The 15,651-nt window shown below is 43.9% G+C and overlaps 1 protein-coding gene across 9 annotated transcripts in view; it reads right to left on the reverse strand.

Annotated features, from left to right (window-relative positions):
* RERE (arginine-glutamic acid dipeptide repeats) overlaps window positions 1-15,651 on the reverse strand; it is a 468,133-nt gene that overhangs the window by 154,531 nt on the left and 297,951 nt on the right. The window contains exon 1 of one of the 9 annotated variants that reach the window (XM_033922389.1): window positions 6,447-6,646. The exons of 6 other annotated variants lie outside the window; for them this stretch is intronic. In XM_033922389.1, coding sequence (XP_033778280.1) covers window positions 6,447-6,472 — 26 coding nt within the window. In that variant the 5' untranslated portion in view covers window positions 6,473-6,646. Of the gene's footprint in view, window positions 1-6,037; window positions 6,169-6,446; window positions 6,647-15,651 lie in introns of those variants that run through there. 2 more of the 9 variants (XM_033922388.1, XM_033922387.1) reach the window with 2 other exon arrangements.

Below are 15,651 nucleotides of genomic sequence, written 5' to 3' on the forward strand. Positions count from 1 at the left end.
GCAAGGATTACCTATGAGGGGATTTGGAGAGAAACACTCGTTGAAAAGGAGTCTACCTGGAGCCACCAGGAAAAACTATTCCTTGTTTCCACTGTCCAGGAAGTTGCATTTGGAGGGAACGATGCTGCGTTGACGTTTGGGAGAGAAGAGAAACCTGTAAGGAACATATGTGGGCTCTCGCCAAGGGAACCACTTCCAGTGCGGCTGCCATCAAGTCCAGGACCTGAAGGTAATGCCAGGAAGTGGGATCTTGCATCGCTAGGAAATCTGCAATCTGATTTCTGAGCTTCTGTTTGTGTGGCTCATGAATAAAGAAGAGACCCTTTGCCGTGTCAAAGCAGACTCCCAAATACTCCCAGCTTTGGGTCAGTTTTAGATGACTACTTGAAGTTGACTATCCAGCTCAAATCCTGTAGAAGATTTACCACTTGCCCAACAGCTAACTCACCCTCTGACTTTAACAAGACTCTGATCAGTCAATTGTCCAAGTATGGATACACTTGTACTCCCATCCTGTGGAGGTGAGCTGCAACCACCACCACCACCTTAGTGAAGGTGTGTGGAGCCATGCTAATCCGAAGGGTAGGGCTGCAAACTGGAAATGCCATTGCAGGACATGGAATCTCAAGTTTTTCCTGTGGGCCAGGAAAATGGAAATATGAAGGCATGCTTTCAGATCTAGGGAGGCTAGGAATTCCACCGGTGCCACCGCCACAAATTACTGATCAGACAGTCTCCATGCAGAAGAGTGTACTTTGAGGGCCGCATTTAAAGACTTGAGGTCCAGAATCAGTCTCCAGTCTTTGGTGCCATTTTTGGGCACTGTAAATTATATGGACTATCTGCTAGAACTCAATTCTTCATTTGTAACTGGTTCTATAGCATGAATATCTAGTGGCTTTTGCACTGTTGCTCGGGACCCTGGTCTCCTTGTCTGGCTGGAAAATCCACAAACGGATTGTGGGGAGTGTGTGGCACAGTCGTTAGAGCTATAACCTCAGCTCCCTGAGGTTGTTGGTTCAAATCCCATGCTGTTCATTGCCCCCCATTGCCCCAGGTACATTAGATAGTGTGTGAGCCCACAAGGACAGAGAGGGAAAAATGCTTGAGTACCTGAATGTTTACTACTTAGGCTATAAGTGGTATATAAATACTAAAATAAATCAATCTGGGAGAGGGTTATGGAACCCGATCTTGTGACCCTCTTGAATAAGATCTAGAACCCAGCAGGTCTATGGAAATTTGCTCCCATGCCCTTTAGAACTCCGACATCCATCCACCAATGTGCAGGACTGTGGCTGCTGCCTTGGCGTCGTTGTGTCTTCTTGGAGCAAGGGTTGCTAGCATCTAGAGCTGCAAAATCTCTATATAGAACCCTGATAAGATCTCTGAGCTGAGGTATCTGTGTACTGGCAGGAACATCTTGAGGAATGAAAATTGCCTCTGCCTCCCCCAGCGTGCTGTCGAGGTTTACTGTCAGGTGGACACTTAGGACAATGAGGTTGTCTAAGCCCTTACCAAATAGCATCTGCCCTTTAAAAGGCAGTCTGCTTAAGGTGGCCTTGGAGGCTGAATCACTCACTCATTGCCTGATCCAGAGCATCCAGTGGGCAGAAACAGCATACGCCGACATCATCCTCATGACTCTGACGTCAGAAACCATCCACCACATAATGCAGCTTTTGATTCCCAAAGCTAACACTTCAAATTGCCTAAGAACTACCACCTTGCAGTCCTGTGCATCTTTTAACATCACGCCTCCCTCACCAGGGAGGGAGGTATGCTTTGTCACTTGAGCCACTGTGGAATCTTCCTTAGGCTGCTGAAATTCCGGAGCCATAGGATAAAACTTAGCCATTGCCTTGTTTACCCTTAGAAAGTCTTTCATTGTTCAGTGACTAGCAAAGTGATGTCCAGGTGTGCAGGAAAAAAGATAGTTTGAGCATTTTTACTGCTCATGACCATACATTGAGCGATCAATAGTTGTTCCAGCTTCAATTCCCTGAGCACATCCGTAGCAACGTGAGAACATTAGCTGACTTAAAAAGCTGCTGCACCGAGGGATCATCTCCCTGGTTGAGTGGAACTATTGCCTCTTGACCTCCGGTCCCGGAAAGGGAACCTGAGTCCTCCAGGCAAAAAACTGCGCTCTGGGATAGTAAAAACATGGAGTCCAATCTTCAATCCTCCCAGTCCTGGTCCACCTGGTTACTCAGGTTGGATGTTGGGTTCCTTAGTGAAAGGGAGGTCTCCTGATGGAACCTGCCTTGTCAACTTTCCTGAAGCCTTACTAATGGGAGAAGATTTTCTGCCTCAAATTCTTTCCAGAATGGATCCAAAACTGGAGGTCTTTGGGCTGCAAGTCAGATCAGACCCGACAGACCTCTCAACCCCCATAGATCCTCACGCCGTAAGTGGGGGGAGTGAAAAAATGCAGCCAGCTCCCTGAAGCCCAAAGGGGCTCACAGAGGGACCCCACAGCCTTCACTCAAATCTCTGATAAATCAGAAGATGAGTTAGCTCCTAGGGGAACGGTCCCTGAGCTTCCAAACTGCACCAAGAAGGCTGGCTCAACAGGTACACCTGGAGGTTGCCCTCCGAGAAGCAGACTGTTCAAGCAGAATCTGTCTCTTCTCCCAGGCAGATGTGCCCCAAATTGGGGATTTCTAAGCACTGAAGCCTCCCAAAACAAATTTTAAAAATACCTCAAAATAATAAAAACTGAACAGAGCAGATCAGAACACACCTTCTCAATTTGCTTGCAGAAGGAACAACAGGAGAGGGCACTATACTCCACTGGTGAAGGAGAAGAAGCTGAAAGATGTGATTGACATCCTTCTGCAATAGTTTGCAACCAGAGGATATTCACCTAGAGTACAGACTCCTGTGTGTATGTAACAGAAAATGATAGTTACCAGTCATTTTAACTTTTTTTTCATGTGAAATTGCTCAAAATCCAGGTTTAGATGGAAAATTAATATAAATTCTGTACTTGCATTTTATTACATTAAAAATCATAGAACGACCTCTAAATTTTCACCAAAAGGCTTATAATTTGACACAATTAACAGTGGCCGGACAGAACAAAAACTGACATGTGGAGGTCTTATCCCATGAACTTGATTTTTTTGGACCATCCTAGTGAGGCCTCTCTAATGGCCTTCACAAAGGCGTTTAGCATCCTTTTTCTTACTAGTTATGCCTCTTCCTATACAAGCCAGAATACCTCTAGCTCTGGTAACCGCATTACCATTCAAATTCAAACCTTGTGGACAAACAAGGTTTCTTTCTTTCAGTCAATACACATTAGTTTCTCACCCCTCATTGTGTGCTTTTTCAAATTTCACCAATCCAAATGTGAACTCTGCACTTTTTGCACTGGATTCTTAACTGCCAATTCAACCACTCCTCAAGCTTTTTTACCTCATTTCTCCTATCTAATCCTTCAGAGGTGTACAGGTCTTCTGTACAAAAGATCTTAAAAAAAGGGCAAACTTCCTTCTAGACAAGTTTCTATTCCAAAGGCAGAATGTACTGGGGGACTGGCAAACTATGGAATTAGGCCAGATTAGCTTGGCTTCTTATGGAAGATTGTAGAGAAGTACCTGTGTACTGTGGGCTTAGGGAAGTACACTTAATGGGTAGATGCAGTTCCTATTTCCATAGCAAATAGTACCGGGTACTAGTATACTGTGAGCTAGAGAAGGCCCTGACAAATTTTTTTTGCACCTAGAAGCCAGTCACTAAAGCCTCTGTTATGATACTTCCCACCCTAAACCTAAAAAAAAAAAAGCTTCTTTAGGGCCTGGTTTACTGTTTTCTTATTGTGTCTATAGGAATAGAAAGCTTAATAAATCAGGTCCTTAACTTGGCATTGTACAGTGCCAACAGAAGGCAGGAGCTCCTATCCCTCTTCTACCACCCCTAACAAGCATATTCTTTCTCTGCCCCTGCACCCTGCTGCCACTCAGTCTCTCATATATATCCCTGTACCTTGCCATCCTTTCCCCAGCAGTTCTTAGCCCCTGCCCCCTTAACAAGCTGGACACCCTTCCCACCTCCTAGGCACCTTCTTCACTCAGCAGCCACTTTTTACCCCCGACCTCAAGAGCACCCTTTCAATCTGGCAGGATTATATGCATCTCCTCTCCTTCCTACTGCTGTTTGTTACCGCTGCTGCAGAAATGCAAGCATTGCTCTAACTCTGCATACATGGCTCTTATTAGGTTTAAGCTGTAGGATGCAGGAAGGAACTCCAGTGCAAATCACTCAGCTCATACTTAATAAGAGTTGTGTGTGCTATTACAGCAGTGCTCATTGCTTCAGTCACAACAGCCAGTTTAGGTACACAAAATCCTGGGGGCCAATGTTAAACTTTTAAATGTCATGGTGATCCAGCGCCCAGGATTTCCCTTGTTTAGGGCAGATACAGCTCACCAATCTAATCTTCTTTGTGACTCTGTACAGCACTGCATAAGTCTGCTGGTAGCGCTATAGAAATAATTAATATTAGTAGTATTCAGACTGTACTGAGTACCAGTGTGCTGTGGGCTTAGGGCATATTCCAAGCATTCTCTTCTATAGTTACAATCTTACCTTATAGTACCTTACAATATAATGGGGTTAAAATCTGCATGGTTTTCTCTCTCTTAAAGCAGATGCATTATCTCCCTGTCCGTAGATCCCCCCAGACTGCAAAAGTACTCAAAGTCACCCCTGCACAATACTACTATTGTCATTTTTTACTATTTGGTAATAGACATTCAAGAAACCATCTTGTTACCACAGCATGCATGTTGTAATTCCTGAGATTGTCTCAGATTCTTAAACCATGAACCGCACATAACTAAATAAGGTTATGCGGTATACAAATAATAATACAATGTAATGTAAACAGGATGCAAATCCTAATCCCAGCTATATTATTGACAATGACTTTAGGAAAAGTTCCATCATTGCTTTTTGTTTTTATGTATCGCTTGGGTGCTATCTTTCTGCAATCTTATAAAAATCTGCATGAAATTTTGAGTGAACAGATAAAATGTTCAGCAAAACTGCTGTAGGGGTACAAAGATGTTTTGCAACCAGATCAACTGAAACCATCCAGCCATAATCTGTAAGGCTGTCAATTCATAAAGTCCTGTTTAATCACAGAAGCTAACTTTTCAAAATATTTAAGGGTACTGCGGAGCACAACTTACCCTTCCCTGAACACAGTAAAGAAGTCTGCTCAGTACTAGAGGTGATCAAGCATCCCCAGGGGTCTCAAAGTCCCTCCTTGAGGGCCGCAATCCAGTCGGGTATTCAGGATTTTCCCAATGAATATGCATGTGATCTATGTGCATGCACTGCTTTTAATGCATATTCATTAGGGAAATCCTGAAAACCCGACTGGATTGTGGCCCTCAAGGAGGGACTTTGAGATCCCTGCATTACACCTACAGACCAGACACCTCTGTTGCACATCTCGCAGAATCAATATGGAACATAGAGCTGCCCTACAGAACTAAATATTTTTTGCTGTTCTTGTAATAGGACCTACATACATTTTTTGTCAATACAGGTCACTCCTGCCCTGAAGCACCTCCTTGCTATGTCAAGTCTCCAGACCCAATTACTAGCACATACATACAGTTTTGTCCTGTCCTGCAACTCCTCCCATTCCACTGTTAATACCCCCACCCCATACATAGCTTTGCCAACACACCTCTATTCTGACATGCGACAATGGACTAGGAGGCAGACTGCCAAAGAAATGCAAAAGTAGAGCAAAGAGTACCCCCCCCCTTTTTTTTATTATTCCAATGCCACATCCAATATAGTTAGTTACGTAATACATATTTCTGGCTACAGTTTCTTATATGGATACAAATGTGCACTTCCAGGTTCCTTTTTTCCCCCTCCGTAAATACAACGACGCAACATTTTCAAGCAAAGACTGCCAGAGCCCCGTCCAAGCATGAGGCAACCTCCATCCTGACGCGGCTCGGCGGCCCAGCTCAGACATGGCAGAATGAATATTTAAAAAGCAAATCACCATGGCAACTGAGAAAGGACCAGGGCAGGCCTCTGCATTCCTTCAGAAACCGCAGTCTACTCGCCTCTCTACGCCGAGCTCTAACGCCGCCTCCCGCTGCAGCTGAGAACCAAAACTGAGGGTACCGAAACCCATCCCCCTAGCCCCCCTCCCAATCTTCTGAAAGGGTTTATTAAGCCCCTGACACAAGCCCTCTCACTCAAAGGGAAGTTCCACCCACCTAGAAAACAGCCAATGGCTGCACACCTCCAGCCCTTCCCAAAAAAAAAAAAACATTCCGCACGGACCCCAAGGCCAAAACACTGGTAATAGCCACATAAGCAACTGCGCGTGCAGGCTCCGGAAGAGCTCAACCTGCGTGCACTGTGCAACCCGAGAGCCCAGCACAAAACAGAGAACCGGAACCTACCTGCAGGAGCTGAACTGATCGTCCATGATCAAACACAGCTTGAGGCCGAGGTCGTAATCCTCAGCCCACAAATTCCCCCCTTTCACTAGTCTAACTGCTCAAAATGGAGGCACATGCAGTGCGAGAGCCCTGAGAGAGATTTTACTGAGCTTGTGCTATGACCTAAACCTCCACGCAGAAACTTCCCCCTCGGATAGAAAGCGACTGAGCATGTGCTGTGAACCCCCCCCCCCTCTCCGCGCGCGCTCCCCTCTCAGCAGCCTGCCATTTCCGTAAATAAAGCCAGCAAGCTGGCGTGCGGGAGGAGAGGGGCCCCGGCAGGGAATCCACGATGGGCGCCAACTCGGAAATGCAGTTAGGGGGTAAACAGGCACCAGCGCCTATCTGGTCCCTTCATATAGTATGCTAAGGCAATTGGCAGAATTGTGTCAATTGTTACAATCGTGTCTATCCTTTCATAACACATCCACATATTAAAAATAAAAAAAAAGTTTGAATCGATTTTTTTTCAGAAGTCGTAGAAAAATTAGATTTAGCAGACGGGCATGCCTGCCTTAAGTGCAAAACCCTTCTATCGCCTATCCAGCTATTAATAACGGACATCAGTGCGTTTATTTGCAAAAAAAAAATTAATAAATAACAGAGCACTATGGCTAAAAGGACAAGAGTTCTTGGCCTAACTTGCCAAACAAAAGGTCTCTAGCGAACTATTATGCATTTTTTTCCTTTCCGGTAATATTTAATGTCACTAATAGTGTGAATATAGGATGTGTGGTTAAGGGTTCTCTGAACGAACCTGAATTGGACAATCTGCACCTTTATCACCGGTAGAATAGAATAAATGTTAGAAATGAGATCCAATTAAAATAGTAGCCTTTAAGTTTTCATTTCCTTTTTTATTATTATTTTTTGTTTTTAACCTAGGGCTTTTACGGCAAATTGAAAATACATATGTAAGAGTAAAGTCCTTTGCATAGCTCACTTTACTGCCTGCTCTTGTTCTTACACCAGACATAATATAAAAATAAAAGTGTTCTCTGCATAGTTTTCCTTTAGTGAACTAAGGCCCAGATGCACTATTTATTTATAAAATTTATAGACCACCTATAACTAAGCAATTAACATTAAAAACATTCATTCACAATAGTTCAAGACAGCAAAGTTAACATTTTGGTTACAGTACATAACATAACACCCTTGGAACAACCTCAAAACTTAAGGAAGTATCAATCTTCATTGAATTAAATCACAATAATCATAGTTCAACTCAATCCACACTGAAAATTCAGAAAAAGGCCTCAACATATAGTTTGGTCTAACATTTTCCTGAATTTTAACTGATCAGAATAGGTCCTCAGGATGCCAGGGAGGTAATTCCACGGAAATCACTGCTGCTCAGATTTAACATACGAACAGTATTCTCCTTCATAGATATCAGTCTCATAGTACCTTCTGACCTCAATGCCCTCTTAGGTTTATATACCTCCCACATAGTTTGAAAATTCACTGGCATAAATCCATATAAATTCTGATGTATAACTGATAGCAGCTTAAAACAAACCCTTTGAGCTACTGGAAGCCAGTGCAGTTCTTTTAACACCAGGGTAATGTGTTCTCTATGTAACGCTTTATATTTAACTTTCCTCAATCCTACGTAAAACATTTTACAGTAATCTAGGCGAGTCAAAATTAGTGCCTGTACCACTGAATGAAAATCATATGGAAGGAGCATCGGCTTTAGTCTATAAAGTGTCGCTAAACCGGTTTTGACTGGTTTAGCAAGGATTGGATTTCCAAACCCCATGCACAAAAAGGCTCACTGTGTGGTTTTGTGCACGATTGCTCATTCTTCGATCTGACCATGCAAACTAGCAGAGCAATTGATGCTCTAACATGGCGTTCCTCAAGGCTCTGTCCTGGGACCACTCCTTTTCTCAATCTATATTTTTGCTCACTTGGAATGCTGATCTCCTCCCACAGCTTCCAGTATCACCTCTATGCTGACAACTCCCAGATCTACCTCTCTGTGCCAAATATCTCTACTGAAACCCAGACCAGAGTCTCAGCCTGCCTGTCTGACATTGCCGTCTGGATGTCTCGCCACCATCTAAAATTGAATATGGCTAAAACAGAGCTGTTTATCTTCCCACCTAAACCCACCTCTCTGCTTCCCTCAGTCTCTGTGGACAACACTCTCATCCTTCCTGTTTTGTCTGCTTGTAATCTTGGGGGCATCTTTGACTCCTCTCTCTCCTTCACTGACCAGATACAACACATCGCTAAAACCTGCATCTTCTTCTATAATATTACCAAAATCCGACCAATCCTCTCTGAGCACACCACCAAAAACACTTATCCACGCCCTCATCACCTCATGCTTAGATTACTGCCTTCTGCTTAGCCATCTTGCTGCCCTCCAATCATTCCAGAATTCGGCTGCACGACTCATATTCCGGGAAATCCGCTATACTCCTAAAGTCACTTCATTGGCTTCCCATCCATTTCAGACTACAATTCAAACTCCTCTTACTGACCTACAAATGCACTCACCTGCCCCTCGCTATCTCTATCTCCTCCTATGATCCCCCCCCCCCCCCTGGTGACTTCCTATCAGTGCCCTTCTCTTCCAACTGCCAACTCCAGATTCCGTTCTTTCTGCCTTGCTGCACCTTATGCTTGGAACAAGCTGCCCGAATCCCTACAGCAGGCTCAGTCTCTGGCAGTATTCAAGGACCAGTTAAAAGCCCACCTCTTTGAGAGTGCTTTCAACTCCTAACTCCTTTCACTTTGAGATCTGCATCCCCAAACCTATGTCATGTCTGTCTGTCCAAGTTAGATTTAAGTTCTTCTGAGCAGGGACTGTCTATAAATGTCAAAATGTACAGCGCTGTGTATGCCTTTCAGCGCTATATAAGTGATAAGTGGTAGTACTAGTAGTTCCAGTCACTTACCTGTTGTACCCATAGTTCAGCCCTGAAATTAGCATACCATACTTTTTTTTTTTAATGGGCACAGATGCCTTGCGTGTTACACAAATACAATATCTGACCCATTAAAAAAAAAAAAGGTGAGCCAAGTGCCCCCTGATGATGATGTCCGCCCCCGCAACAGCGACACACCGACAGAAGAGATGCCCACTCTCTCTCACTGCGAAGCCCCCCTGTGCCAGCCAAAATTGGCAGGAGGGATGCCCACTCCCTCCTGCCACTGGAAGCCCCCTGCTCCTCTCAAAAGCCCCCATACCCGTCGAACCTCCACCCGTACCTTGTAAATTGATGACAGCATGAGAGATGTCCAGTCCCTTTTGCTCCGCAGGCTGCCACTGCAAAATGGTGGCCCTTCTCAGTGCATCTTGGTATGCACAGGGAAGGGCCTAAGGCCCTGAGTGGCTTAGACGCTTAAGTCCCCTCCCAGGGTGTAACACAAACACATCTGTGCCATTAAAAGTAAAAAGCCCCACCAGCTGAATGACAGGAGGCTGCTTTGGGGCTTCCCCTGCCACTCAGTTGTTCAGGCTTCCCCAAATTGGCTCTGCAGATATGTCAGTCGCTCTCATAATGACTGATAAGACGGTATTCCGGCAAGCCTCTGTGCAAATCATTTGCATGTAAACTTGTTGGAACATCAGTCGCTGTTCCAGTCAGCGATTCACACTGTCTTAACGACCGTGTTTTGTGCATCTAGCTCTAGGTGGTTATAGACCACCTGAGTGACAAGAGGCTGCTTTGGGGCTTCCCCTGCCACCCAGTTGTTTGGGCTTCCCCAAACCGGCTCTGCAGAAATGTCAGCTGCTCTCTCAGTCGCTCCCATAGTGACTGATAAGACGGTATTCCGGTGAGCCTCTGTGCAAATCATTTGCATGGAAACTTGTTGGATCAGTTGCTGTTCCAAAGTCAGCAAAAAATAAAAAAATCAGCAAACAGCGACTTACACGGTCTAGCTCCAGGTGGTTATAGACCACCATAGCTCCTCCACACACCCAATGGGGAGAGATGGAGAAAGAGAGAAATGAACAGGCATGAGCAGGGAATGTAACAAAAAGTTACAACTGCCCAGCCTGAAATGTCCTAGAGTCAGCCTGTTCTCTGACAAGATGCAAAGCAATCTTACATAGCAATATACATTCCCATACCTGCACAATTTACTTGGTCAAATTTACATCCCAAACACAGGCTGCCACAAACGAACCACAATACTTGTTCTAGAGGGCAGACTAAGCAAAGACACATCCTGAGCTCCTACAGTAACTATTGGTTCACAAAGAGCAGGCAATAAAACCTGTCTCAGAACCAATGGAAAAGCCTAACTACAATAAGACATGCAAATTCTGCACTTACTACTACCCTGTTTTCCCGAAAATAAGACCTAACCCGAAAATAAGCCCTAGCATGATTTTTAAAGATGCTCCTAATATAAACCCTACTCCAAAAATAAGCCCTAGTTAAGATCGATCCCCGAAGCCCCCCCCCCCCCAATGTCACTGACACTCCATGACTTCATCCCTGACACTAATGCTGCCTGATTTGTTGAAAAAAATTGGACTCGGCAATTCAGCAACACCCACCCCTGCTGCTTTAGGAGGTCTCAGAGCAGAAGTATGTCAGTCTCATGGTGGGAGGGTCGGTGGGGTTCTGCTGCACAGGGGAATGGGATGGAGGGATAGAAAGATGCAACACAAGGGATGGGTGAGAGGGTTGGTGGGGTTCTGTTGCACAGGGGGATGGGAGGAGAAAGATGCAGCACAAGGGGATGGAGTGACAGGGGAGGAATGAGGCTACACATGGGGGGGGAGAAAGGAAAGAGAAAGAATTGGGATGGAGGAGAGGAAGGGAGAGATAATTGTACATGAGAAGAATAAGACATCCCTGAAAATAAGCCCTAGTGCGTTTTTTGGAACCAAAATTAATAAGAGACTGTCTTATTTTCGGGGAAACACAGTACTATTAATTATTTCTAGAGCACTACCAGACATATGCGACACTGTACAGAATCAAGGCAGAGACCATCCCTGTTCGAAAGAGCTTACAATCAAAACAGACAAGACAGACAAACAGGATGCCAGGGTGGACGATAGTTAGGGGGGATGGTTAACCTGCTGCCTAGGGTAGTAAGCAGTGGGCATGGTAGGTTTGCTATATGTATGTTGAGTTAGGATTTTTTTTTTCTTCAGGTTTTGTATTAATTCACATTGTTTACATTCTCCAGCCTATAAACTAATACTTATATATTTCTTTATTATTTTTAGAAGAGTTTGATCAGGTTCTGTGCCATACAAGCAGGCTGCAGTCCTAACGACATTACACACAACCAGCTGTGAAATAAGGTCAGAGCATCACAAATTTATCCAGAGACACTGAAAGAGATGAACCTAAATAGCTCTCTACCAGTTCACTTAGATTTTCCCATATTTCCTAGGGACTCGGCTCTGCCCAGAAAGTCTGAGTACACAAGTTTTGGAAGGCTGTCCCAGTGCAGAACCAAAATATCAGATTAAGCATTTACAATTTGCAATAGGGTGCAACAGTCAATAACTTTTGAGGTGCAGGTATTTTTATTTCTAAAGTGGTTCATGGAATGTCTCTCCACAATTCTGATCTTTGGCAACCATATTGAGTCAGTGATTTTTAAACGTACAGGCAGTCCCCGAGTTACAGACACCCGACTTAAGTACAACTCATATTTAAGAACGCGGTTGCGGCTTCATTTGATTTCACTTAGCAGTATTTCCAGTGGCATAGACTCCTACACTTTTCTTGCAGCAGATTCAGGAATGATGTATGCCCACATTAAGAACAGTGTGAGGTTGTGCATGCTGTACCTTAGAGGGAACACTGGTAGGAACAGTTGGCCATTTTGTCAGCAGAGGTAAGCAGCAAGAATCTTAAAATCTACAGGTTCTGTGTTACATACAAATCCGACTTAAGAACAGCTTAAAAAACTTGACTCGTTCTAAACCTAGGGACTGCCTGTACTGCAAGTGGATAAGATGTGTGGTGTTTTCAGGGGAAGCAGTTTGTGTCCTTTAGACAAAGGATCCTCAATTGCAGCCCTTGGAGCTAGTTTTTCTGGCCCTCCATGCTTTTCCTCTCTCCAGATTACATCTCACCCATGGAGCAAATGTTTTGCACTTTTATTCCCTCAAATATATTCTATTCTGCAACACACTGATTTCAGCCAATAGAGAATCAGCATAGCCTCAGTAATCTAATCACTAGATTGTTCCTTGCAATGCTTTCCCATTGCTCAGATCCTAATTTCTCCATATCCCCTCACCCCACCACCACCTTGCCATTAAGTGGCATCATCCCAGAGTATAGAAAGAGTAACAGAACAGCTTTGGCTAAACCTGCTAAAAGTGAATTCACCCATATGCCTCCAATCCGTGCAACTGGCTCACCCCTGGCACATGCTAAGCACCAAGCAACTGTGGTGAAAAGAGTGCACCCACTTTTGGTGATCCCTGTATCAAGGCTAAGGGAACTGAATTTGTGCAGGTATTTTTAGCTCCTGGGCCTGCAGAATATGAAGAGAAGGGGAAACAGTAGGGATGAGAAGATCTTATAGGCTGACAGTGCTTGCTTACTTAGTGATCTCAGTGACACAGGACCAGAAGTGCAGAGCTGCTATGTTACCCAGATCAAGAGGGAAATTTTGGACCAGTCCAGGATTTCTAACACCTCCATTATTATACATCATGGGACCAGCAGTCCTTATTTCAATGGTTAGAATCAGGGTCAATAAGTTCCACATTGCTTTGGGATGCAAGTTGAAAATCAGGACACCACCCACAGCCCTGCCCACACTCCACCCATTTCCTTGGTCGTCGTCCCCCCACTTCTCATCCTCTGTACCCTTTTAGCGCTTCTCTCTCTCCCTCCTTCCAATACTCTCCTCTGGGTACTTCTCTCTCTCCTTCCAACCTCTAACCCTCCCCCCCTTTGCGGGTGTCCATCTCTCTCCTGCCAACCTCTTCTCCTGTTGTTTCTGTCTATCCCTTCCATCCAGCACTACCCTACTCCATGCTCTTTTCTCCAGCCCTCTCCTTTCCATAATGCTTCTCCAGCCCTCCCTCCTTCCCTTCCATAGTGCTTCCTCAGCCCTCATCTCTCCCTTCCTGCTGATTCTTCAACCCCCCCCCTATGCTGTTTCATAAGAACATAAGAATAGCCTTACTGGGTCAGACCAATGGTCCATCAAGCCCAGTAGCCCATTCTCTTGGTAGCCAATCCAGGTCCCTAGTACCTGGCCAAAACCCAAGGAGTAGCAACATTCCATGCTACCAATCCAGGACAGTGGCTTCCCCCATGTCTTTCTCAATAACAGACTATAGACTTTTCCTCCAGGAAATTGACCAAATCTTTCTTTAAACCAGCTACGCTATCCACTCTTACCACAACTTCTGGTAATGCTTTCCAGAGTTTAACTATTCTCCGAGTGAAAAAAAAATTTCCTCCTATTGGTTTTAGTATTTCCCCGAGAGGAAGTGTTTTCCTTGTAGCACAGAGAGACGGGGAGCAGCCGCTCTGAAGTCTTACATTACCTGGACTGTTTTGAGATTGGAGGGTTCCTACTAACACCGAAGTGCCGTGGAACCATCGGCACTGTGGAGGACATCCTTTCACCATCGGGTCCTCAGCCTGGGAGTGAAGTACGCACTCACTTCTGTGGTGCGCAGCTGCAGGGGCATGCCCTAAGGGCAGGTCTGGCCCCTTGGGTACCCCTTGGAGCCATGAGGAGCCATTGGATAGCAGAACTGGGAGATAAGTTACCTTTTCACCTCATAATAATTTTTTTTCTATGGGTAAACGTAAGGGTAAGACCCGGGTGTCGACACCAATAACATCTGGTCACATGGATAAACATTTAATTATGACTGAATCATTGAAGTTTAAGAGTAACATATATGAATCTAAATCAGGAGCGTATTTGAGCTCCCCTGATCGTATCCCTCCATTCCTTCCGGATCTTCCTGGTAACTTGGGGCTGGAGATTGGGTCCCAGGCTGCTTCATTTGAAGCCTCTGACCCTCAGCATTTTCGAAGCTTACATTTACTAAAATGCCGCAAATATTTCATAATTTGCTAGAACAAGCTGAAGTATCTGATGACAATATCCAGGAAGTTACCTTAAAAGGCTTGTGGCAGTTGAATATGAGAATGGAGGTTATGTTGAAATCAATAACTAATCAGATGCAAGTTTTTTTTCACAAGAGGTTGTTGATAAGCTGGCCAATGTAGATTCCAATTTGATAAGTTTAGATAAACGAATGTTAGTTGTAGAGAAACAGGTTGATAACTTTCGATTTTTTTCTGCATCAGCAAGTAGATTCTTTGAGTATTCACCTAAAGATAGAAATGATGGAAAATCAGGCGAGAGCTAGAAACCTGCGTTTCGTGAATTTTCCTCAAACCCATTTAATATCTCCTGAGATACTCTTTCAGAGATATCTCACGGAGATATTGGGTTTGCAGAACGCAGACACTATGATTTTTTTGAATTTATATTATATTCCCCAAAAGAAGAAATCTACCACAGAACAAGGAATGAATCAGCTGGTAAATGTGGATTTAAATTTAACTGATTTCCTAGAAAATTCCCAGGTCTTGATCCAGACGAAGGCTACTTTGTTGGTTACTTGTTTAAAAGAAATTGATAAAACTTTGATAATGAAGCTTTATTTTAGAAGTAAAGAATTAAAGTTCTGTGGAGATAAAATCTTGATTTTTCCTGATGTAGCCAAATCTACACAGCTCAGGAGAAAATCCTTTTTGGCTCTAAGAAACAGAGTTGTGCAGTTATGGGCTACTTTTTTCATAAAATTCCCGTGTAAGTGCCTTGTTCATTTCCATGATAAAGATTAGGATTTTTGGATTCCGCTGCAGCTAGAGTTATCTCTTCAAGTAATTCAGAAGTAAATTTGAACCTGTATAGATTTTGTTTCTGCTAGGTGATATTGGGGTAAAATAATGTTAATTTGTGCTTAAAATAGTAGGGGGGGTTATATATCTCTTTCCCCCAGAATTTACTTGTAATACATTTAAGAAAATGAAGCTTTCTCTCAATATAGTGGGCTAGATGGATTTACCTGAGTTATAATGTAAATTTATAACTGTACTTTATGATTTTTTCCTTGTATCCATATCCTGACTATTATTTACATTGTTGGAAAAAAAAATTTCAATAAAAAAAAGAAAGTATTTCCCTG

Source organism: Geotrypetes seraphini, chromosome 15 (genome assembly GCF_902459505.1).
Source record: "Geotrypetes seraphini chromosome 15, aGeoSer1.1, whole genome shotgun sequence".
NCBI classification, from domain to species: Eukaryota; Metazoa; Chordata; class Amphibia; order Gymnophiona; family Dermophiidae; genus Geotrypetes; species Geotrypetes seraphini.